General features: G+C 55.5%; 3 protein-coding genes across 10 annotated transcripts; 1 reads left to right on the top strand and 2 right to left on the bottom strand.

Annotated features, from left to right (window-relative positions):
• Positions 1–1,603: 1,603 nt before the first annotated feature.
• Positions 1,604–10,362, bottom strand: LOC111769184 (autotransporter adhesin BpaC). 4 transcript variants are annotated; one of them, XR_011429951.1, is made up of 7 exons: positions 9,227–10,362; positions 7,126–7,202; positions 5,986–6,222; positions 4,995–5,876; positions 3,100–3,203; positions 2,455–2,574; positions 1,604–2,292 (listed from the first exon to the last, which is right to left on the bottom strand). XR_011429951.1 is itself a non-coding variant. In XM_070245186.1 (4 exons), exons 1-4 carry the CDS (start codon positions 6,035–6,037, stop codon positions 2,188–2,190), a joined length of 1,143 nt encoding a protein of 380 aa, XP_070101287.1. In that variant the 5' UTR covers positions 6,038–6,160; the 3' UTR covers positions 1,604–2,187. The 4 variants fall into 4 exon arrangements, 1 of the variants encoding a protein (XP_070101287.1); XR_002801977.2 differs by lacking the exons at positions 7,126–7,202; positions 9,227–10,362 and having other exon boundaries at positions 3,100–5,876; positions 5,986–6,160; XM_070245186.1 differs by lacking the exons at positions 2,455–2,574; positions 7,126–7,202; positions 9,227–10,362 and having other exon boundaries at positions 5,986–6,160.
• SFTA2 (surfactant associated 2) lies at positions 8,078–8,960 on the top strand. The gene is made up of 3 exons (XM_003363799.5): positions 8,078–8,263; positions 8,517–8,605; positions 8,748–8,960. Exons 1-3 carry the CDS (start codon positions 8,203–8,205, stop codon positions 8,832–8,834), a joined length of 237 nt encoding a protein of 78 aa, XP_003363847.2. The 5' UTR covers positions 8,078–8,202; the 3' UTR covers positions 8,835–8,960.
• A 1,359-nt stretch (positions 10,363–11,721) lies between the features above and the next one.
• Positions 11,722–23,580, bottom strand: VARS2 (valyl-tRNA synthetase 2, mitochondrial). 5 transcript variants are annotated; one of them, XR_011429949.1, is made up of 30 exons: positions 23,415–23,562; positions 22,680–22,907; positions 22,463–22,544; positions 22,248–22,348; positions 21,841–21,962; positions 21,695–21,761; positions 21,497–21,594; positions 20,823–20,904; positions 20,541–20,660; positions 19,992–20,103; positions 19,178–19,266; positions 18,559–18,649; positions 18,196–18,323; positions 17,973–18,076; positions 17,661–17,742; positions 17,276–17,352; positions 17,118–17,193; positions 16,729–16,834; positions 16,461–16,531; positions 16,207–16,332; positions 15,906–16,010; positions 15,676–15,744; positions 15,472–15,550; positions 15,223–15,350; positions 14,928–15,080; positions 13,643–14,422; positions 12,816–12,927; positions 12,483–12,658; positions 12,194–12,322; positions 11,722–12,091 (listed from the first exon to the last, which is right to left on the bottom strand). XR_011429949.1 is itself a non-coding variant. In XM_005603691.4 (30 exons), the coding sequence occupies exons 2-30, from the start codon at positions 22,878–22,880 to the stop codon at positions 11,996–11,998; spliced, it is 3,189 nt and encodes a 1,062-aa protein (XP_005603748.2). In that variant the 5' UTR covers positions 22,881–22,907; positions 23,415–23,580; the 3' UTR covers positions 11,722–11,995. The 5 variants fall into 5 exon arrangements, 4 of the variants coding, with proteins under 4 accessions (XP_005603748.2, XP_005603749.2, XP_014590120.2 ...); XM_005603691.4 differs by having other exon boundaries at positions 13,643–13,849; positions 23,415–23,580; XM_005603692.4 differs by having other exon boundaries at positions 13,643–13,849; positions 22,248–22,317; positions 23,415–23,545.
• Positions 23,581–23,638: the final 58 nt, after the last annotated feature.

Genomic DNA, 23,638 nt, shown 5'->3' with positions numbered 1-23,638 from the left:
TACAGAACCCCAGAATGATCCTCACATACCTCACCAGGGATGCAGACAGGTCCTGGCCACCCAAAGGGTCTGAGGCCGAGACCTTTGGCAGAGACGCTCAGCGTACAGGAGCTCTGCCTTCACTCCCCTTCCCTTCCTGTCCCACCTCAGCCCTGCAGCGTCTCTTCGCCTCCAAACCCCCATCCACCCCTCTACAGAAATGCAGAAATCCAGTTCTAGGATTTCCCGGGAGCCTCCCTCTTCCTCCCTCTTGGTTCCTTGTCTGAAGCAAGCATTAGCTCAGAGAGTGTCAAAATTCATGTACTGAGCCCCCAGGTGACAGTGCCTGGGCTGGAGCAGGGGGAGGACAGACTTGACTACCAGGGGCTCTAAGGAGAGAGAAAGCTGTGGGTCCAGGTGTCTAAGTCACCACCCCATCACTCAATTTGTTCACCGTGGGTCTCTAATGGAAAGTAAGCCCCTGCAGGCGCCGTTTCTGCCTTGACAACTGCTGCATCCCCAGCACCTGGGACAAGGCCTGGCACACAGCCAACAATGAATAAGCGTTTACTCAGCTGAATGGAGTGGATGCCAAGGCTGGCTACTGCCCATCTGGGGGACGTGGAGCAGGCAGAGGGAGTGGAGAGGGCCAGGACCTAGAGGGCAAGATGCCAGGGCCTCAGGCAGCGAGGCTCATAGGAGGACTAGAGGGCCGAACACGAATTCCTCTCATTACTTGGTGTGACTCGTCCCTAGGCAGGGCTGAAATGGGTGGGACGAAAAGAGGCCAACTGCTCATTAATGTGATTAATAGGAGATTAATAAGGCTCCGTGGAGTCAGGCCAAAGATTGACTACTCAGAAGTGGACAGCCTGCCTCCCAGGCAATGCATCCTGCAGGATAGGGAAACTGAGGCAGAGCCAAGCCCTCCTCTGCAACTCCATCTGAACTCATCAGTGACTGACAGCCCCCTATTCCACTAGTCCGATACCCCACCCCTTCCTCCAGGGAGCCAGGCCTCTAGGAGAGTGGTTCTCAACAAGAAGAGGTAATTTTGCCCCCCAGGGGGCATCTGACAATGTCTGGAGACATTCTTGTCACAACTTGCAGGGGGTTGTTACTAGCATCTGGTGGAGAGATGCTGCTAAACATCCTATAATACACAGGACAGCCCCCACAAGAACTCACTCTCCAGCCCAATGTGTCAGTAGTGCTGAGGCTGGGGATCTCTGCTTTAATTGTGTAAATAAACATCCCCCCTTCTCTTCGAGCCACAACTTCCCCGAGAGGACATGGGCATCTGGGGTGGGGGAACCTGGAGGTAGGTGGAGCTCAAGTTGACTTCTTAGTGTAAGCAGAGGTTGTTCTCTCTGAGCCAGAGGCTGAGGGGCCGGTCACAAACAACCCTATGAGCTACTGAAGTTTTAGCATTTCTGTGCACCTTGTTATAACCTATGAAGTTAGCAATGTCAGCCTCATTTAACAGATGAGAATAAACAACCTCGAATCAGGGAAGTGACTTGCCCAAGGTCACACACCTGGTAAGCAGCGGAGCCCAGACTTGGCCTGCACCTGCCCGACAGCAAAGCCCACAGACCTGGGCAAATACACAGCGGCTGGGAGATCAGCGGAGGGAGTGCTGTTTTATTTAGCAAGAATTGTGTCCACCACCACCCAGAGGGCATCACAGAGCAGGTAAGAGAATCGGGGGTCTAGGGAGGATCAGGAGTCAGTCCAAGGGGACTCTGTATGGAAGGAGACGTGTAGGGGGAAAGTCCTGGGAGGTCCAAGCAAAGTGTCCTCAGCTAAGGAGCTTCTCTGATAGGGAAGAGGATGGGAAGAAAGGGTGAGGGCGAAGATACCAACTGCCCAGGCCCAGACTCCGTGAAGACCCCTAGACATCATCTAGCCCTGGTCCTTCCTCTTACTGATGAGAAACTGCAGCAGAGAAATCAGGTGCCAGACGGCAGGCTGGCGGCAGAACCGGGACTGGAATCTCAGCCTTCTGCTTGGTGACTGACAGTGGACTTCCTTTTACACTGTTGATGGAGAAGAGCTGGGGAGCCAGTGGTCCCAGGAACCCACCTGCAGGAAATAGCCCCAGCTAGTGTGAACGGGAAGGCTGAGCCTTGAATCAGGAGTCTGTTTAGGAGGGGAAGAGGGCAGGCCAAAGGCAGAGGGGCATTCGGCGATCCTGGCCCCGCCCCTTCACTTGATGGAGTAGCGCTGACCGGGGACCTCGCGGTGGCAGCTATAAGGGGTCACAGAGCCACAGCCACATCCCACACTCATCTCCTTCCGGAACTGGCAGGCCTGTGGGATGAGGGACGGATAGGATGGGTTAACTGAGGCCCCAGGAACCGGCTGCCCAGCCCTCAGCTCTCCCCATGAACAGCTGCGTCCCCTCAACAGCTCAGGGTCTCAGTGCTCCTCTTCCAGCAAAAGCAACAATAATAATGAACCAGACTAACTTACTGAGCACCCACTACGTGCCAAGCACCTAAGTGCTTTATGTGCATGAGCTCATTTCATCCTCCAACAGCCCTCTGAGATGGACGCCATAATTCTTATTTATCCAGGACTCAATTACCTCATCTGTAGAGTGAGGGGTAATAATATTACTACATCACGGGATTGCTGTGAACTAAGATATGTACAGCACCTGGCACATAATAAGTGCTATTTAAGTATTAGTTATTGTTGTTGTTATTATTATTATTGTTTTATTACTATTATTAAGGAATCTGCAGCATAGAGAGGCTAAATAAATTTCACAAGGTCACACAGCTATAATGGCAGAGCCAGGACTCAAAACACAGGTTAACATGGCTCCACAGAGCTGGAGCTTCATTGCCTAGAGCTGAATTCAGTGCCTCTATGGGCTGGGCAGCCTCCAGCACATGCCCAGTGTCTCTTTCAGTAGCCCCAAGCCCCTGCCTGGTCAATGTTTCCTCTCAGCCACCCAGACCGGGGTTCCTTTTTTTCCCTCATCCCTCCCTAAGTGTGGCAAGCTGTCATCCTTCCCCCTGAAGCCCCTGTTCTTCTCAGAGTCCTGGGGCAGCCGAGTCCCAGTCCCGCTGGCCTTGGGGACCCACACATTTGGACCACAGTTTCACTCACCTTCTTGATACCGTACAGTAGACCAACAATCGCTGCCACCACAGTGAGGGTGATCAGCACGATGGCCCAATCCGGGACAGAGCCCTGCTCCTGAGGCTTCGGGCCTGAGGAGCAGAGAGGGACAGTGACTGAGGCAGGTAGGACCTCCACCCCCAACTCCTCACTGCCCTCCGTGACTTTCCATCTTTCCTTCTGTGACTCTGATGTCCACGTGACTCTAAGACCCTGTTTCTCTGTGGAATTCTTTCCTATCATCTTGGGATAAGAATCTCAATGGAGGAGGTTGAAGGCCCCCTTAGGGCTTCGATCTAAACCCCAGTCATCTCTTCCTCAACACCTGCGGACATGTCTGTCGGTCTCTGACTCCTCACTGACATCCACATCTCTCCATCTTTCTGAACCCTCCTCCATATCTAAGGCTCCACTGTCCACGTCGCTCAATCGGTGATGTCTCTTCACTGTGAGGGTCCCCATGGGGGCCTCTCTCCTTCTGAACCCCAGTCTTCCCCACCACTCCTGACAGACGCTGACTCTGGTCACTAACAGGAGCCAGAGGCATTGTCCTGTCCTTCCTCCACTGATTTCTTGCCCTCGGACAGCCTATGGGGAGGCTAGGATTGAAGGGGAGGGGAGTAGGGAGACAGAAGGAGGGAGGAGGATGGCAGCTCTGGCAGGGATGCTTCTTGCCCTGGAAAGATAGATTCAGCCATGAGGAAGGAAGTTGAAAACCTTTCAAGGAAGCAATCAGGTAACAGACATCTGGGTATTGGTCTGATCAGAGGCTTGAGGGGGCACTGAAATGCCTTTAAGAATTGGAGACATCCTCAGACATACTCAAAACACAGTTAGAAGCAGGCACTAAGGCCTGTCCCTGTTCTCCACTCCAGGAGCCAGGGCGGCTGCAGGGGAATAAGAAAGAATGGGCCCAACCAACATTTTCCTGGTAGAAGACCCAATGCGAATAAGAGCGCCTTACTGCTCGGGACACTGAGCCCAGGGGACATGGTGGCCGCTCCAGCCGTTGTGGGAGTGGAACCTCCTGAGACAGCCCCACTCGATGTGGAAGTCCCAGGCACAGCTGGAGCAGCTCCAGGGGCTGCCGTGGGGGAGACAGATCCTAGAAAGGCAGCGGGGGAAAATGACTGGAAGAGACCCAAGCAAGAGCAGAAGCAGAAATTGCATCTAATGCACCCTCAGTCAAAATCCTAGCAAGTTTTTGGTCGAAATTGATGAACTGATTCTATGGAAGTGAAAGGACTGAGAATAGCCAAGACATTCTCAAAAGAAAAACAAAAGCGAAAGACATACTACCATATCTTGAGACGTGCTACAAAGCTGCGGTCATTGAACACTGTGGCACTGGAATAAGAACAGACAAACAGAGGAACAGAACAGAATCCAGAAATAGACCCACACGTATGTGGGCACTTGACCTTCGATAAAGGTACTCACACGACTCACCGGTGGGGAGAGAGGGAGGGTCTTTGACATAAATGGTTCTGGGGCAGTTGGTAATTCATAAGGGAAAAAAAATTAACCATGACCTCTACCTCACTCCATACACAGAGATTAATCTGAGATAGAGCACAGGCTTAAACTTGAAAGCTAAAATAAGACAGCTTCTGGAAGGAAATGTAGGAGAATATTTTCATGACCTTGAGGTAGGCAAAAAAAAAAAGCCTGAGGCAGGATACAGAAGACACCAACCACAAGAGAAAAGGTTGATAAATTGAAAGCAAAGAAGGGGGTCCTTGTACAGCCACCAAGGCCAGGGCCCTGGTCCAGGAGGTTCTGGGGCACTGCTGAGTACCCGCGGTGGAGCACAGGAAGGACCCCCGCCCCAGAGCTACAGCTAAAGAGTTCTTCAGAGATGGGTTGAGCAACAGAAATGTTACCTGGCAATGTTGAGACTGTTCCTGAAGTGCTCCCAGAAATGGTCGGAGCCAAAGTCTGAGGACTACCCGAAAAACCCCCAGAGGCTGAAGAAACTGTTGAGAAACTCGCAGAGACAGTGGGGAGACCCGCAGAGGCGGTGGGGAGACTCCCTGAGATGGTGGGGAGACTCCCTGAGGCGGTGGGGAGACTCCCTGAGACGGTGGGGAGACCCGCAGAGGCGGTGGGGAGACTCCCTGAGACGGTGGGGAGACCCGCAGAGGCAGTGGGGAGACTCCCTGAGACGGTGGGGAGACCCGCAGAGGCGGTGGGGAGACTCCCTGAGACGGTGGGGAGACCAGCAGAGGTGGTGGGGAGACTCCCTGAGATGGTGGGGAGACTCCCTGAGGCGGTGGGGAGACCCGCAGAGGCGGTGGGGAGACTCCCTGAGACGGTGGGGAGACCCGCAGAGGCAGTGGGGAGACTCCCTGAGACGGTGGGGAGACCCGCAGAGGCGGTGGGGAGACTCCCTGAGACGGTGGGGAGACCAGCAGAGGCGGTGGGGAGACTCCCTGAGATGGTGGGGAGACTCCCTGAGGCGGTGGGGAGACCCGCAGAGGCGGTGGGGAGACTCCCTGAGACGGTGGGGAGACCAGCAGAGGCGGTGGGGAGACTCCCTGAGATGGTGGGGAGACTCCCTGAGGTGGTGGGGAGACCCGCAGAGGCGGTGGGGAGACTCCCTGAGACGGTGGGGAGACCCGCAGAGGCGGTGGGGAGACTCCCTGAGACGGTGGGGAGACCAGCAGAGGCGGTGGGGAGACTCCCTGAGATGGTGGGGAGACTCCCTGAGGCGGTGGGGAGACCAGCAGATACCGGATTAGAGATCCCCGATGGGGTCAGCTGAGCTGTTGGAAAAAAAGGAAAAATTATATGATGGGGTTAGAAGAGTTGGCTATCCTGGGCCCAGAGTCCACACATCACCCCAACACTCCATGTCGGAGCCCCGGTTCTCACCAAGTCCCGCCAAGGCCTGCAGGCTCAGGAGCAGCACCAGTGCAGCGTCCATGGTGCCAGCTGTGTGTCTTTCCAGGCCCTTCTCCCTGGCTCTTTAAAGGCTCCCAGACCTATTACAAGTCTTGGGAGAGCCAGGTGTGCCGGGGCCTCCATCAACACCAGGATCTCCATCCCCAGGGAGAGGTCACCAAGCTGTCCCCAGAGGATTAACCTGTCCCAGCCTGATCCCAGGAAGCACTGGGCCAGGGGAAAAGTGAGTAAGAGCCTAAGGACTCCCCTACCTGGCCCCCGGGCTCTTCCCAGACTGGGACCTGTCCCTCAGGCCCAAGGCAGGCCCCAGCCCAGACCCTCCTGGGAGAGGGGACACCCAGGTGCCCTATCCCAAGGTCCTCCTCTTGCTCCTAGAAATACCACTGGGGGTGAGGATGTATGGGTCCCTGGGGGAAGCAGGATTTGGGAGCTGGGTGGGAGTAGAGAACGTCATGGCCTGGGAACTGCAGCTGACCCTTAGGACACCCCAGGGCAGGTTAAGCAGATGAACACCTGAGCCATTACTCATCTAGACTGGCAGCAGCCCACGGAGTTTTCCATTCCTTTGGTGGAGAAGGGGTGAGGGGAGACGAGGGACACCAGGGAAGACGCAGTGTGTGCAGCGACAGTGCAACGTGGAGGCAGACTGTCCTGAATCCACTGCACTGGGATCCACCAGTTCCGAGCTGTGCACACTCGGACAAGACACATGACCTATCTAAGTCTTAGTTTCTTCACCCCTAAAACTGAGTAGTCTACTACCTAGTCTAGTACCTAGTTCAAAGGGTTGTCACAACATTAAAGGAAACAATGTTTCTAATGTGCCTAGCACACCACAGCGTCAGCTATGATTACATGGAAAGAGTACGGGCCACCGGCTGGGAAAGACACAGGGGCACTCCTACCCTCAAGACTCAGATGCCCCAAAGCATCTCTCTGTGTTCCCGCCTTCTTCCCCCTGCTCACACCTCCTGTATCTGCTGATCTTTTCATCCATTTATTCTTCCCTCCCTGGGCTTCTTGCTCCCAGTGCAAGTCTTAGTCCCTGGATGTCTCACTTTATTTATGGTGTAGACCGTGTGTCTCTCTCCATCTCTCCAATTTCCTCACCTTGCTTCTGGCTTCTCTCCTGACTCTGCCCAGTGCTCTCTCTGCCTCCATCCCTCTGTGCTGGGCCCACTGGTTTTCTGGGAAGAGGGGAGATGATGCTAAGGGAGGCGGATAGGAAGACGAAGTGTGTGTGCCTTTGTGTTCCAGGGGGTTACGTGACTGGTGTGTCAATCTGTTGAGTTGACCGCTGTGTCTGGCATTATGACGGATGGGATCTCATCTCTCTGCTGCTGATTTGCCATGTGACCTTAGTAGGTCATTTACCCTCTCTGGGCCTTAGCTTCCTAGTTTGTAAAGAAAAATGGTAAACTAGATGGGCTCCAGACTCCCTCCACGCCTCTGTCCTCGGATTTGCCACTCTGAGTGCCTATGTGTGAGGGTGTTGCTGGGAGTATGAGGCGTCCCTTTTGCACGAGTGCCCCGGGTGGGAGGGGGGAGGATGTCTGATGGAACTCATGTCTCCACCTGAGTATCCAGGATATTTTAGAGCAACTAAAACAAAACATTCAAAGATGACAGTTCCCCATTACCCACATTTCTCACCCCAAAAGTCACTGTGACGGGGGGAGCAAGACACCTGGGTCTGGGAAAAAACTTGGCATAATCCACCCCTCCCTTTTGGGCCCACATTCCTGAGCCCTTCAGTGGCATGAATGATGAAAATTAACTGCAGTTAATAATTAATCCCTAAAGAGCAATGAGAGGTTCAGGCCTGGGTGGGGCCCAGACACCTGCAGGAGGGACACCTCCCTAGTCCCCACTCCCCTCTCAACCTCCCTCTCTGTGGGACCAGGCACCCACTCCCTCAAGCCTTGAATCATGGGGAAGCGGGAGGGCACAGGACTGAGAAAAGGGGACCACCCTCTATTCTCCCCTACAGCCCAGTGAAGGCCTCTCCTGGGTCCTCAAAGCCATGTTGGGAGAACTGGAAAATCCAGTTCCTGCTTCCCCCTCCCCATTCCCCCCAAACGCCTGTACTAAGGATTGAGTAGGGTATAGAAAGGCAGGCCCGGTCAGGAGAGGCCAGCCGGGGCTTCAGGCATCTCTTCCGCCCATCGGAGAAGCGAGGTGGCCACAATGGGGGCCGGGCTGCCCCTCTTCCTCCTGCTGACCTTCCTCGGCAGCTCACATGGAGCAGGTGAGGGCTGACGGCTGGACAACGGGTCCCCAAGGAAAGAAGAGGCCAAGAAGGGGAGAGAGAGAGAGAGAGACGGAGGCACCCAGTCCTGAGCGCCCGAGGGTTCGGGGCTGAACGGCCACCTGGAGAGGGTCTGAAATGGCATTGCCGGGGAAGAGGAACTTCGAGGGAGAGGCGTAGGAGGGGGTGCCCGCATCTCTGAGGGAATCTGGCCCTGACGGCTGGGTCCTAAGCTGTGCTTTTGGATCCTTAGGGCCAGGAATGACTTTGCAACTGAAGCTGAAGGACTCCTTTCTGGCAAATGTCTCCTATGATTCCAGCTTCCTGGAATTTCTCAAAAAGGTAGTTTTTCGGGAGGGGAAAGGATGGGGCTGTGTGGAGTGTGTCTGAATCAGTGTGGGCCTCCCTGCTGGGGGCTGGCTGTCTCCGGGGTGGGAGTGAGAGCCATCTTACACCTTGCCCTCCAACCCCTTGTCTCCCCCAGCTCTGCCTCCTCTTCCATCTCCCATCCGGGACCAACGTCACTCTCCATCGTGCAGGATGCCCACACCACGTCATCTGCAGAGTCTGAGAGCAATGGAAGCCTGTGCCCCTCTTGGCCCCGGGCATTTGGCCCCTGGAGTGTTGGGGGATGTGCTGGCCCTGTCTTCCAGCCGACCCTCACCCTGCTGAGTGGCATTAAATACGCTAAATCCAATGATTTGAGGTTGTGGGCTCATGAGCATAGGGCCGGCAACTGGACGCCCTGGTCTCTGATTCTCCCCCTTGTTAAGCAGAGGGGTTCCGGGATGGACACTCTCTCCCTCAACACCAGTGACAAAAGCCTAGAAAGAATCTAGGGAATTAACTGTTAAGGGATACACGCACCCCACACACATATATGCATGAACATGAACACACACTTCAAGTGAGATCTTCAGAACCCCTGGGAATAAAGGAAAGAAACAAGTACTGAATTCCTACTTTGTTCCAGACGTGATGCCTTCTCATCTCCATGCTTGCGGCAATCTTGAATGTAGCAGGACAGGTATCAGTATCCAATCTTACAGATGAGGAAATTGAGGCTTCGAGAGGGTAAGTCCCTCACCTGAGTCCATTAGCAGTGGAGAGGTCAACCCCAGACAAATGCTGGCTTAAATGAGACTTTCATTTCATCTCTCTTTGCTTAAGCTTTGGGGCTGGGGGTTCAGGAACCCCAGACAGGGATGTGGACAGAACACCCGAGGACATGGGCCCCTGACCCAGGGATCCCCACAGGTCAGTCAGGGCAGGAGGTGGGTGGGAGGCAGCTCAGGTGAGAGATGAGGGATGAGGGGTTCAGCTTGTGAGCGGGTGGTGGGCCTGGCATAAGTCGGTGGTGGGGAGGAGAGGAGGGCGCCAGAGAGCTTGTCCTGCTAACCACGAGAACGTGTAGTCACGCAGGCCCACGTGCGAGTCCTAGGTAAGTTCCTTATGCTCTCGGAGCTTCCACATCTTCACCTGCAAAATGGGGGTAACAATAGTACCAGCTCATAGGATTATTGTGAAGATGACATGGATAAGCTACCTGAGGCACATGCCACAGTGTCTGTCAGATAAGTGGGCCTGGGAATATTAGGGTGGAAACCCGGTCCCAACACCTAAGTCCTAGTCTCCTCGAGGGTCCGGGGTCCTCCTGCTCCTGATTTTCTTGATGCGGACACTCATCTGACTCCCCACTCAAAATTGTCTTGACTTCTTACCCGCTCTCTCAAAAGGCTAGCATGCAGCCCAGACATGCCCATTTGGAAGTATTGATATGATTGCTTCCTGTTCTCCACAGTACCCGTCCCCTCCTATTATACCCCCACACCCCCCATCACCACCACGTGAAATTAGAAACAGACTACTTTGGAGGGAGGTGAAGACAACAGTTTGGCATGGAGCATCCCTGAAGATGAGGGGAGCACAGGTATGGGAGAGTGAAAAGAAAAACTTACAGAATTCCTCTAGTTTCCTTTACAACCATCCTGGGACAATTAGCCCAAAGGAGAGGTAGTAGGGGGGCCCAAGGGGCCCCAGTATTTCATGGCTTGCCCCTAGCCTGCACCAATGGGCAGGTGACAGCTCTCTGCCTCCACATCAGCCTCCTTGCCATTCTTCGAGCACTCCAGGTGTGCTCCCATCTTACCTTTGCTCTGGCTCTTCCCTCCACCTGGAAACTTCCCCCAGACATCCGCTTGGTAACTGCTGCACCTCCTGCAAGTCTTTGCTTAAATCTCACCTTTACAAGAAGCTCTGCCCTGAACCCCTATTCAGCTACCACCTGCCCCCCAACATGTACACCTGGGTCCCCCCACTTTGTCCTACCCTTTTCTCCCCATAGCATTTATGACATAGTTTTACTTATTGACATGTTACTTCTGACTCTCCCTGCTGGAAGGAAAGTGCTACAAAGGCAGAGACCATGGTTTCCCTCATTGATGAACCCGAGTGTCCAAACTAGGGCCCAGCACATAGTGGGTGTTCAAGAAATACCCGTGCAACTGGGAGAGGAAAAAAAAGAAACCACCACCTCCTCCTTTTCCTCTTCCCTCTGGGTGGGAATGTGGATTTGGTGGTGGAAGCTGGAGCAGATCTTAGACCCAGAGTTGGAACGAGTGTAAGAGAATGGCAGGAAAATAAGATTGAAACAGGCATGGGCCCCCATTACTGCAGAGCCCTGCCCTGCTTCTGCCCAGCACTAGAAATGTCCATCTCATCCAAGCCACCATTATATCTGAAGCTTGGTCACAACAGCTAGAAAGAATCTGCACCTAATTTATTGGGTTGAATCCCAGCTGACACTTTGGCCAAGGTACTTTTATTCTCTAACAGCTTTCTCCAAAATGGGGTGAACATCCACCTCATGAGGTTCTTGGGAGAATTAAATGGCACCACAGAGGACCTCAATAAACGCACCATACAGGGTAGCTACTGAGAGCTGCTGGACAAAATGTAACTTGGGCGTGAAGGGCCAGACCCCTGAATTCCACTGAAATGAGACAAAGTGTTCAGGGTGGGTAGGTGGGCATCCGTGAATGAGGGGCTGGGCAGTGTGTCCCTGCACTCTGGTCTCAGGAGCACACAAAGAGGGAACTCAACTCCCGCACACCCTGCAGCCCTCAGGCATGGAGGAAACCCCTGCTCCTCTCAGCACCCCTGGGGAAGGGCCAAGGAGCAGGGATGCCTCCATTCATTTGGTGAGGAGGAGGCAGGGCCTGCAGAAGTCAGGGCATTGTCAGTAATTCCGGAAAGTAGGTGGAACCCAAGTCACTGTGCCCAGGCCCTGCTGGAAAACTCCGCTTACCTCCAACAAGGCAGGCACCGCCCAGCACCCACACTCCCACTGTGGCCCAGAGCCTGAGGCTAAGAGGCAGCCCTATTCTTTCCCCAGACCAAAGTCTCAGGAGCCAAGAAAGTCACCACTAGGGAAACGAGGGATAAAAGGACCACAGCCAGACGTGTTCAGGATTTTATAAGTTTGTCTGAATTTCCTCATTCCCAAACTTCCAGGTGGGACTGAATAGGAGGGAGACTGGGGCAGGAACGTGAGCATCTCGAGGCCACCCACAGGCACGCTGACCGAGCTAGTCTGTGTCCTCATTTACAGAATGAGAGAGGTGGACCACACGGTCTCTCAGGCCCCATCACGCCCTGACAGCTGCCAGATCTGTTTGTCCTCAAGGGTGGGTCTGGGAGGGAAGGAAAGTGCCAGGGATGGTAAGTTAGAGCTCAGGGCTCCCTGGGGCTGGGAGACGCATCCATCAGCTGCCGGAGGTGAGAGGCTGCCTTGTCCAGCTTCGACAATTCCAACTGGAGGGAAGAAAGCTGGACGAGAGAAGCAGGTGAGGGGCCAGGAATGAGGCCACCCCCACCAGCCCACACTCCCTCAAGGAGGCGGGCTTCCCGGGTGGCCTCCCCCAGCCTCACCCTCTGCTGCCTCTGAGTCTCTGCCTCTCCCTCTGATGGGGTCCGGGCTCTGAGGCCATCAAGCTGCTTCTGCAACTTGTGTCTTCGGGCAGCTAGCAGAGGTAGATGGGTCTGGGGGTCCACGAGGCCCTGCAGAAGAAGAGAGAGAGAAGGCTCAGACATCTGCGGCCCGCCCAGCACCTCCCTCGTCTCCATTCTAAGGAGCCCCTCCTCACCTTCATAGCACCCACCACTTCCCCTCCTCCCCACACTCTCTTCGACTCCTCCCCCTCCAGTCTCTTCTGGTCACCTGCAGCTCCATGTAGACCTGAATGGTGTCACTGAGTGGGGCCTGGGCCCAGCCGGAGGGAGCTGCTGCGCCTGGGGGTAAGAGGCCCACGGCCCCACAGTAGCCCAGGGTGCCCAGGGGCTCCAGGAAGGCCTCGAAGAGGCCCTGCTCTCCAGGCTCTGAGCTCTGCAGCAGCACTGGGGAGGAAAGGGAATCCGTCAGGGTCAAGACATAAGATCCTGCCTCCCTTCCCACCCTGCACCTCCTAACTCTGGGCTCTGCCCTCCAGGCTTTCCCCTCTTCCCGCCAGCCCCTTCTTTCTGCAGGGACTCGGGAGCCCAGGACCCGCCTCACCTCGAGGCCGGGCCTTAGTGAGCTGGTACGTGGCTCGGAGAGCCCTCAGCGCCTGCACGGCCTCCTGGACCCGGGAAAAGCGCTGTTCCAGCTGGGGCTGGTGCCAGTGTTCCTGGAGATGGGGACCCACAGTTAACAAGCGGGCTCCTGGAGACTCAGTTCAACTCTCCTGGTTCTATCCTCCACCTGCCCACCCCCATCTCCTCAGAGCAACAGATCTGTCCTCTCCACTACACGCAAAATGCACCACCTCAAGGAGCACGACACAGCGAAAACTGGAGCGTCATCTAAGGTCTTAGATGGTCGGGGGTTGATGTCTGTTTAGTCACTCTGATTGAAGATGGCAAACCACCAAAAACAAATTAGAATTGAAAATGTATTATTCAAAACTCACAAAACCAAGTATGTATAAAAGAAACTTAAATAAACTTTAAAATGACTTTTTGGGTGAGTTTGTAGCATTTACCCTTCTGAAGTTTTCAAAGCTTAAAACTGCACTGAGATTTTTGGGATATCCTATTACTAACATCTAATCCTCATCACAACCATGACATGTACTATCACTATCCCCAGTTCAGAGACAGGGGAAACTGAGGCAGAGTCACACAGCTAGTAAGTGTCAGTCTCGTGACAGAGTCCTGCTCTTGACCACTTTGCTAATACTGCCCCCAAGTCAGCCCTGCAGGAACAATCCATGTCCCCAAAGACTCCACGGTAAAGTACAAACCCTCACTGTCAATGACTCCACCGCAGCAAACTTTTAGAAGATGGCTCCCCAGGTCTTCAGCAGCAGCCCCCCTCCCAGACACCATGGGCGCGTGACTCACCAGGCTGCGGGCACTGGGGTAGGGGGCAACAGAGATGCTGGGGGCAGGGGGCGCGCCAGGCCTGGGGGGCAGCCTCTGCCAGAGCTCTTCGGCCAGGAAGGGCATCAGCGGGGCGAGGAGGCGGAGACCGACATCCGCGCAGGAGAACAGGACCTGAGGAGGCCCTGGCGGGCGAGGCGAGTGCAACAGCACCGGCTTCACAGCCTCCTAGGGAGGAAGCCAACGGGTCAGGGGACGGCCCACGGCCACGTCCTTCCTCCACACACTTGCCACCCTACCAGTGGGGAATCTGTGGGCAGAAGCACCATCAGCTGCCCCAGAATATACTATGGAGCACGTGAAAAGTGGAAATCTAAGGCAGGGATTCTCAGACATGGGTGGGAAATAAAACTGTCAGGAATGTTTGCATAGTTTAAAGAAAAGCACTGAGTTTTTTGCTTATCAAAAAGGGACAGAGGGGGCTGGCCCTGTGGCCAAGTGGTTAAGTTCCCCCACTCTGCTTCGGCAGCCCAGGATTTCGCCGGTTTGGATCCTGGGCGCAGACATGTCACCACTCAGGCCATGCTGAGGTGGCATCCCACACAGCACAACCAGAGGGACCCACAACTAGAACATACAACTATGTACTGGGGGGCTTCGGGGAGAAGAAGAAGAAGAAGAAAAGATTGGCAACAGTTGTTAACTCAGGTGCCAATCTTTAAAAAAATAAAAGGGACAGAGGTTTTTAAAAAGGTTGAGAAACAGTGAGCTAGGGCAGGGATCTTGAGCCAGCAGCATCACCTGTGACAAAAAATGAAAATTCTTGCCATCCCAACCCTCGCCTGCTGAATGAGCCGCTCTGCGTGGGGCCTGCGCTCCTGGTGAACGGCCCTTGGGCAATTCTCACGCAGGATCAAGTGTGAGAACCCCTGGGCTAAAGGACCACTATTCCTCCTCCCCATCTGCTCACAGCTCCCGGCCTGCCCAGGGCCCAAACTCAGCAGTCACCAGGGCTCAGAGAGGATCTCCATCTGCCTTCCAACCCTGCTCTGTTAGACTGTTTTCTAGAAGTCTCCCCTGGTCCTCCTCTCTCCTCAGATGACAGGCAGGGAACGGCGCCCAGGCTGCACTACAGACACCAGTCCCGGGGAAGAGGGGAATTGGGATGTCCCGTCTCGTCTCCCTTCCTGTCCTAACCTAACGGGACAATCAGGAACCCAGTTCAGAGCTCTCTGCCAGGGAACCCGATTTCAAGAAGCAGGTCTACAGGAGCGGAGCGCCACACCTGGCCCCCAGCCTCACTCACCAAGTAGACATCACAGAGGTTGTGGAGCCAGAAGTGGTGCAGGGCGTGAGTGACAAGCGAGAGCTCTTGGGTCAGGAAGCCTCGCTCACACTCCCGGGCAGTGCGGGCAAGGCAGCTCAGGATCCAGGCATCCACAGGGGAGGAGGGGGACAGCTGCAGGCAAAAGGGGGCTCAGGACTGGGACGGCTCAACTCCCACCCCCTTGCCTCCTTTCCTTCCAGATGCCACCTTCAACGCTCAGACAGCTGACTCCCCACCCCAGAGGGAAGAAGAAAGCATCTCTTCTTTCTTGTACCTCCTCTGCAGGCTGGGGTACAAATTTCTCCCCTAGAGCATTGAGGATAAAGCGCAGGGCATTCCAGATCTTGTTGCAGAAATGTCGGGAGCTCAGGACCTCAGAGACAGACAGATGTAAGTCGCCCCCTGGGAAGGAGAGAAAGGAGAGAATCTGTATGTGGGCGGTGGCAGCACAGGGAGTCCCGGGCCCTGCTCGCCCCTCTGCGCAGGTGCCCACTGCCCCAACACCTCCCTCGCCCAGGCTTACCCAGGGCCCCATGGGAGCACAGGGTGAATCTCAGGGCATCTGTCCCACACTCAGGGATCCCATGAGGGAAGTCCTTCCTCTGCAACCAGAGGGAGAAGAGGAGTGGCAGGAGCCTATGAGGCTGTAGGGTCAGAAGCCTGGGTGGTACAGGAAATCAGCGGCCACAAGCTAGAAGCTGGGACAGGGTAGCCACTGCGGACTCACCTGTGCGGCAGCCGCGATCACCAGCTCCGCAGGATCCAAGTTCCCATCCTCCAGCTTTTCCTGCAGCACCTGGGATGGGCAGTTCACTAGCCTCGGCTGAAGTCCCTGCCCCTGCAAGGGTCCCACCCACTGTCCCTCACAACTCCAGCTGTCCCAGTCAGCCCCTCTCCTCAGGCTCCCTCCCTCTCTCCTGCAAACCCCATCCCTCGTGCTGGGCTCCGCATCCTGACCTGCAGCTCCACGCCACTGATGATGTCCCGTGGGTCCAGCACATTCCCCAGGGACTTGCTCATCTTCCGGCCCTGTCTGTCCCGAACCATGGAGTGAAGAAGCACCTAGGAGCATGGAAGAAGACAGCAGAGGGGGGCCTAGAGAGCCTTTCCCTGGAGGGTCCCTTGGGGTGGAAAGTAAGTCAGGAAAAAGGGATAGGGAACACGAATACCCACACATTAGGGGTTAGAGCGGAGGACAAGTTTTGGGGAACACTGAGGGGGTCACAGAGAGGGACAGGGGCATTGAAGGACCAACTACCTTGCTGAAGGGGAGCTGCCCTGTGAGCTGCGTCCCCAACATGACCATGCGGCCCACCCAGAACAGCAGGAGGTCACTGCCCGTTTCCAAAAGTGATAGGGGGTAGAAACGAGCAAGGTCTTGGGTCTAGGAGAAAAGACAGAAGGAGTAAGAGGCCCAAGCTCTGGGCCTCCAGCTCTTCTCAAGACTCAGGGGGACCCCTTTGTTGACTTCATCATCCCCACGTTCACGCCCTTCCTCTCAACCCGCCTCACCTCTTGGGGCCAGCCCAGGGCAGAAAAGGGGAAAAGGGCTGAAGAGAACCATGTATCCAGGACATCAGGGTCTGGGAAACAGAATAGGGAATGGGGACAATTGGAACCTCAGCTTCTAGAACCTCAGCCAGCTACTGCCCACCCTGCCAGCCCAACCCCCATCCCCAGAGACCAGGGGTCAGGCCTTGGCCCCATTCCCTGTTTTCCCAGCCCCACCTTCTCCACTCAGTATCTTCCCTCCCCGGCCCTCCGGCCCTCTGGCACTCACCGCTCGCCAGGGTCAGCTCGGCCCCTGGTCTCCCTGTCAGTTCTGCAGCTACCTCTCTGGCCTCGGCCTCTGTCCGCCCAACCACCCAACAGTCCTTCCTGCCGTCCTGCAGAAGTCAGGGGGAGGGGGAGCCTGAGGAAGAATAATACCTGATAGGTGTGAAACATCACTGAGTTTCAAGTTCTCTTCCGTGGTTTGACAACGGCCGGCCCCCTCTGGTGGTGAGATGACGAAATGCCGGCTCAGGGGCCCTCTTGGCCGCAGGTTACATGACCAAGCCCCAAAAGTGCAGGAACAGGTCGGGTGCTGGGCCTGGCTGGAAGTCCTCTGACTGGGGCGCTAGGTCTCCTTCCGCCACGCCTGCCCTCCCATCCCTTCCTCCTACCAACCTCTGCATGCTCTTCTACGACTAGGTAGGCTGGAATCCGATGGCCCCACCACAGCTGCCGGGAGACACACCAGTCCCTGCCGAGAAGCCATGAGCGATTTCTCAGAACAACCAGTGGGTCCTCCCTCCCCATCCCCACGAGAGCTCCCCACCCCTTACCCAATGTGGGAAAACCAGTGCTGCCAGTTCTTCTGGTGGAAGGACGGACTGAGCTCCAGGGCCCCGGACTCCACAGCCTGGGGAAAAGGGCCGTTAGACAGGGCTTCCCCTCCTGCACCGGCACCCCTCCCAGGATGGGACAGGTGCCTCTGGGGTGGTTCTAAAACTCAGAAAAGACCTCCCAAGGCTCCTGAGAAGATTCTGGACTTGAGTGAAAACATAAGCCAGCCCTTTCTGGGCCACTCCATCCCCACAGCCCTCCTCTTAGTTTCCACAGCTAGAGAGGTCTCTGGGGCAGGAGGGCTCCACCCCGTGTCTCTTCACTCCAATCCTCCGGGAGCTGCCCCCCACCAGGCCCCAGTCCATCCTCGCACTGCAGCCTCACCTGGGCAGCTCGGTCCCCCATCTCCCGGCAGCGGACAAACCACTGGCTCTTTAGCAGGTACTCTACCACATCCCCGGAACGACTGAAAGGGAGACAGGGCGAGTCCACCGCTGCTCCGACCCTGGACCTTTCCCCCAGGGACATGGGCCCTCCTGTGCCAGGCCCTCAGTACGGAGAACACAGCAGCAAATAAACTGACACAGAGCTTCTCTTCTAGTGGAAGGAGTGCACAACCCACCCTACTGTCACTCTTAAGCTCCACCCATTCCCTTCTGGGGGTGGTCCTAAGTAAAGGAGTTAAAACGGGGTTACCTGCAAATGGGCAGCACCATAGGGTGGTCCTGGAGGCCCCGGAACAGACCCCGCTCCCTCAGTGCAGACATAATCTTGCCCCGGGCCACAAATCGGTGAAGACCCTGGGGGAAAAGTGGCCATAAGAAAGGTTAAAGGCCTCTAGAAAAACAAGAAAGTGGAAGAGGGGAGGAGGGGCAGGGGGTGCCCCCAAAATATGAGGTAGCATGGAGGCCAGTCCCACCTGCAGCCAGTCCCCACAGAGGGAGGTCATGGTCCCATCCTCCGCAATGACACTCAGGGGGCTCAAGCCGTGTCGGGCCCCCAGCTCAGCATCAGCAGGGCTGTGAGCTGGAGTCACTTTCACTGCCCCTGGGGGAGCAGAACCACCGTGAGCACTGAGCCCCGACCTTGGCTTTTGCTTTTCCAGAGGTGTTGTCATCACCCACGCCTCCCTCCTCTCCTTGTCTGTGCCTCCCTTTTGTTCCCCACTGCCCATTCAGACCACCCTACATGGAGATTCCCCCAACACTTTCTTCCTCTTCCTGGTTCCTTCCCTCTCTCCCAAAACCCCTGACTTTTTCTCCTTCCCCTGACCTCCACTCACCTGTGCCCACATGTGGCTGAACAGCAGAGTCTGTGATGAGGGGGAGAAGCTGCCCCGTCAAGGGGTGACGAAGTTGTCGCCCGTGTAGATGCTGAACAAAGGGGAAAGGGATCAAGGACAGGCATGTGTGGGATGGAAAGGTCTGGGCTGGGCCCAAGAACCCTGGGAATGAGGGTGAGAACCAGAAGGTGAAGAGCTAAAGAGGGGTCAGCAAACTTTTTCTTAAGGGGTCTGAGTGTATATATTTTAGGCTTTGTGAGCCAAGAGGCAAATCCAGTGTCTCTTCAATTACTCCCCTCTGCCACCGTAGCAGAGCTAGATGATACATGACACAGCCAGCTGTAGAAAATACACAAGCGAATGAGTGCGGCTCAGACAAAAACTGGCAGTGGGGTGGATTTGGCTCATGGGCCATAGCTCTTGTCAACCCCTGAGCTAGAGAAAAAGTGCAACCTCAAAAAGAGAAGAGAGCAGACTCAGAGACCCTGGAGAGCTGGGAGGAGAGAAGTCTTAGGAAAAGGAAGTAGAAGCAGGAGAGAAGGAGCTACCATCCTCAAAGGAAGGGAAGAAAAAGCTGTGGGGGCAGGAAGGCCGGGGCAGGGAGCACACTGGGTATTACTGTGTATCGGGAGTCGTCAGGATGAACGGCCACAGCCACGTCTCCAGGCAACGTCTCTGGCCTTGTGGTCCCCACCACGACCTCTGCATCTGAAGACAAAATTTAAGCACGTATAGCTGGTCATCACCCCGGCCCCTCACTCCTGACACAGCTAAAGCCAGAACTGGAAAAGGGAGGGTGCATGGAGCAACCAACGTTGAGCAGACCCCCAGGAGTAACTAGAGCAAATTAGGACCAGTATCTATAGGAATCCAGGGTTTCCATGTCAGCTAATGACCAGAGGCCTCTCCTGAGAGGGTGTCTGGTGCTAAGGAATTCCTCAATAAGTTGTGTTGGAAAAATAGATATAGTGTTAATAAAAGCAACCAGAATCCTGGCTTGGTGCCCAGAGGACACTGCGGGTTCTTGGCACCCCAATCACAAACGTGGTGCATTCCTCAGGGCTAGCAGCAGCCCCTTCTAGAAGAAACTTCCTCTGACTATTCCAGCTCATCCATCTTCCCCTTCTCTGAACTCTTTGGAACACTTACTGTCCAAACTACACTTTAGAACTTTTGTCTCTTTCGGGGGCAGCGGCCTCCTGAAGAATTATGCTAAGTTCCCAAAAGAAACTGACCATGTGCACCTTTCTTACATGGCCCAGAATTCCCAGGGTAAGTGCCCATAAGAATACAAACACCACCAAGGTTCCCTATGCCCCTCCCACCAGGTCATGTGGAAACAGGCTGGCGGGTCCCTCCCATCAGCCCAACATGGCTCAAGAAAACAAGGCAGGCAGAGACAAGTGGACGACCCTTCCAAAGACTACCCTCACCGGGCTCTCCATCCACGGGGAAGGCCACAGAAACAAGGAGGCCAAAGGACACGGGGGTGGGGCAGCCGGGCAGTCGAAGCTCCGTGCGGCCAGGCAGGGGCCGGCTCTCCACCTGGGGGCGGCGAGGCAGTAGGGTTGGAGGGCAGCCTTTCTGCAAGGCTCCCACCTCCACGCATCGTCCACCCCAGCCTCCCTGCAACCCATGTAAAAGCCATTCAGAGGATTCAGGAGCCACCTCCCTCTCCCCTCACCTAATTCTTGTGCAGTCACAGTTATAGAAAACATTCACTGAGCACTTAAACCATGCGCAGGTATTGTGCTGAGCGCCTTCCATGAGTTCTCATTTAATTCTCACAACACCCCCATAATGCAGGCAGTTCCATCATCCCTAATTTACAGACTGAGGCTGAAAGAGGCTAACAGGCTGCCACAAGTCACACAGCTGGTAGGTGGCAGAACTCGGATGTGAATCCAGGCAGCCTGGCTCCAGAGCCTGAGCTTTCACCCTGCCTGGGAGCTCTCGCAAACCTGCTTCCTTTCCCTTCTCACCTCAATATCCGAGATGGCTGATCTTAAAGCGCATGACCAGTTGACAAGCTGCCGGTTCCGGTACAACAACCCCGCCTTGTGGAGTCGCACGAAAGCTTCGGTCACAGCCGCAGAGGAGCCCTAGAACAGCCTGAGAGTCCACATCCAACAGCCCTTTCCCAGCCCATCACCCCACTCAGGGACCCAGGCATTCCCACCCTCCTACCCCCAACACACACAACAACCCGCCTCCCTGCACAGGTCTCTAAAGACCCCCGACACCACAAGGCATGGAACACTCACAGGATCCATAGTAAAACACTCTCGGTCCCAGTCCAGGGAGGCCCCTAGAGCTCGGAGCTGCTCACAGATCTCTCCACCTTTCCTGTGCCCAGGGAGATCTCTGTCAGCAAACATGTCCTGAGCACCAGCCATGTACCAGGCTCAGTGACGCCCCCAGCAATGCTGGGTGCTGCAGTGAGTGTGGCATTGATCTGGCCTCTAGAAGCTAACGGAGACAGACACACAAGCCCACTATGGAGCCTTCTATGACTTTAAAAGAAGCATAAAGTTCTACATAACAGAGGAGGTGGCAGCTGATTCATGGGAAACCCAGAGAAGCTTTACAGAGAAGATGGCATATGATAACAGGTCTGAAAGAATGAGGGTGATTTCAAGCAGACAGAAGGTGGGAAAGGGTGAGGAGAGATGATGAAATCTAGGCAAAGGAAAATGGAATAAGTGGAGGAAAAAATATACATACATATATGTGTACACATAGACAATTTAATGTATATCACATACACACACAAAGCTAGGAGATGCCACCAAACGCTAAGGGGCTTCAGAGCTTATTTCTCTAAGGGAAGTTCAGGCTGGACGGCAAGAGCCATGATTACAAATTAGGAAAGAGTGGGTGGGAAGCCAGGACCCCAACCTGCTCTTTCAGCCCCTCCAGCCCTGCCCATTATACTCACTCGTCCTTCCACTTCCACACCTCCCTAAGGAATTCCTCCCGGCTCAGCTCATGTCTCCTCACTCGTCGCTCCTTCCACAGTTGTTTCTCCACCACAGCCTACAGTAAGATTAGGGGGCAAATGAACAGAGAACCAGGTTTGCTTTGTGGGAAGAAATCTCTTTCACTCAAGAAAAGGAAAAAGTGGCAAAAGACATACTTGGGTAGCAATTCCTGCATGATCTGAACCAGGGACCCACAGCACCTGATCCCCACGCATCCGGTGCCTGCAAAAGAAATACCCTCATGTGAATCCCTGGGCTTCTGTGTTTATCCTCACTCCTTCCCATGCTTTCTACTTCTCACCAGCGCACGAGGGCATCCTGTATGGCCACTGTTAGTGCATGACCGATGTGTAGGGAGCCAGTGACGTTGGGAGGTGGGATACACATGGAAAAGGTCTCCCCTGTGGCGTGGGGCAGCTGGGTCTGGAAGGGAGGTAAAAAGTCAAAGGGTGAGAAGACTGGATGTTACCTGTGGGAATAGCACCCTCTAGTGTCTCCCAGGCAGAAAGAACTGCAAGGAAGGGGAAAAGCGGACAAGAAAATGCTTTGGAGACACCAGGAGCCAAAGACAAGCTCTCCCTGTTTTTTGGCAGGCTCTGCAATGTGGCTGGTTGCGAGCTCCAGGCTCTGAGGCTCAGTTGTGCCCACCAACCTCACGGGCCATTCCATCCGGGGGACGGTTTAGTACCCCTCCTGCCAGGTACTAACCTGATATTCCGGTTTGAAGAAGCCCTCTCGCACCCACCATGGGTACCAGGCAGCCTCAACGTATCGGGGGCTGTAGGCAGGAGGCAGGGGCTGTGAGACGTCTGTGGAGGCAGAGGAGAGCTCCACTAACTGCCGAACTTTGTTCCCACGCTGCATTCCAGCAGACCAAATGGGCAACAAGACATGGGACAAAAAGCCTTCAAGCTCCTCGTTACCTTTCTTTTCACCGGGTTCCGTGGGGATTTCATACAAAACTATCTCCTTAGGAGTCCAGGCCTTACTGGATTCTGCAGGTGACTGGGGGAGGAGGAAGCAGAAAGGGGAGATGCAACTCCCAGGATACCCTAGGCATCTGGAATCCAGCTAGGCTCTCCTCCAGCCCCCTCCCAAATCTTCTCAGCCAATCAAGGACACGCTGTGTGACCCCCTAACCTTGCTCTTCCGGGCTATCCCAGCCTCCAGTGCCGCCTGCTTCTCTCGCAGGCGCTTCTGTTTGGCTTCACGGTTTCTCCGGGTGATGTGAGATCCATGGGGCTCTGACTGGGTAGAAAGGGGATGGGACCTGGGGAGGCCCCGTGAGGGCCTCAGCCCCCAAAGTGGTGGTCGAAAAGAAGCCAGAGGTAAATGAGGCATCAGGAGTGCTTGGAAACGGGTCAAGATCTGTTCCACACAGACAGAGCACATTAGTATATGGGGGTGGCGGAGGGTCACACCCGCTAAAGTCACACCGTATTCCTTATTCCCTGCCTCCTGCTAGCACTGGTCTGTTATTCTAAGTATCTATCCCTTCCCACATAACCCTTCTTCCGGAAAGACTAGAGGGCACGGTGTCGACAGTGACAGGTTCCTGGGAGTCAGAGACCTTCTGGGTCTTCACGGAGGCTCTTCTGGGGCAGGATGGGAGTCTCTGGCCCTCAACCTACTCATCTGCGATCTGGGGGTGACCGCTGACACACGAGAGGGGAAACGTCTCGGAGATTTCGGGGATGATCAACATCAGCGCGCCCGAGAGCCAGCAATGAGTCCCCCCAGCATCACTGCGATCAGCCTAAATCCGCCCGCACTGCCCCCAGCCCCGCGCGGCCCGGCCTTCCAGCGGGTGCCACCGCGTGGGCCCCAGCCAGGCAGCGCCTCCCACTCCCCAGAAGCCGCCTCGCGCGAGCTCACCCGGCGAGCCTGCCGCTATCCCAGGGCGCCCCACGGCGGCAGCTACACGCGCCGCAGGAACCCGCCAGCCCGACCCCGGAACGTGCCCCGCGATCGGCGCTGCACAGGGAGGCGGGGCCCGCCGGGCGCATGCGCGGTCCCTGGCCTCGGCCCCACCCCCTCCCCCAGCGGGTCCAATGGCCGTCGACGCCGTGAGGAGCGCGTCCGCCGCGGAGAGGGGAAGC

Source organism: Equus caballus, chromosome 20 (genome assembly GCF_041296265.1).
Source record: "Equus caballus isolate H_3958 breed thoroughbred chromosome 20, TB-T2T, whole genome shotgun sequence".
Classification (NCBI taxonomy): domain Eukaryota; kingdom Metazoa; phylum Chordata; class Mammalia; order Perissodactyla; family Equidae; genus Equus; species Equus caballus.
Note: the sequence above shows the minus strand (reverse complement) of the source record. Positions and strands in the feature narration are given on the sequence as shown.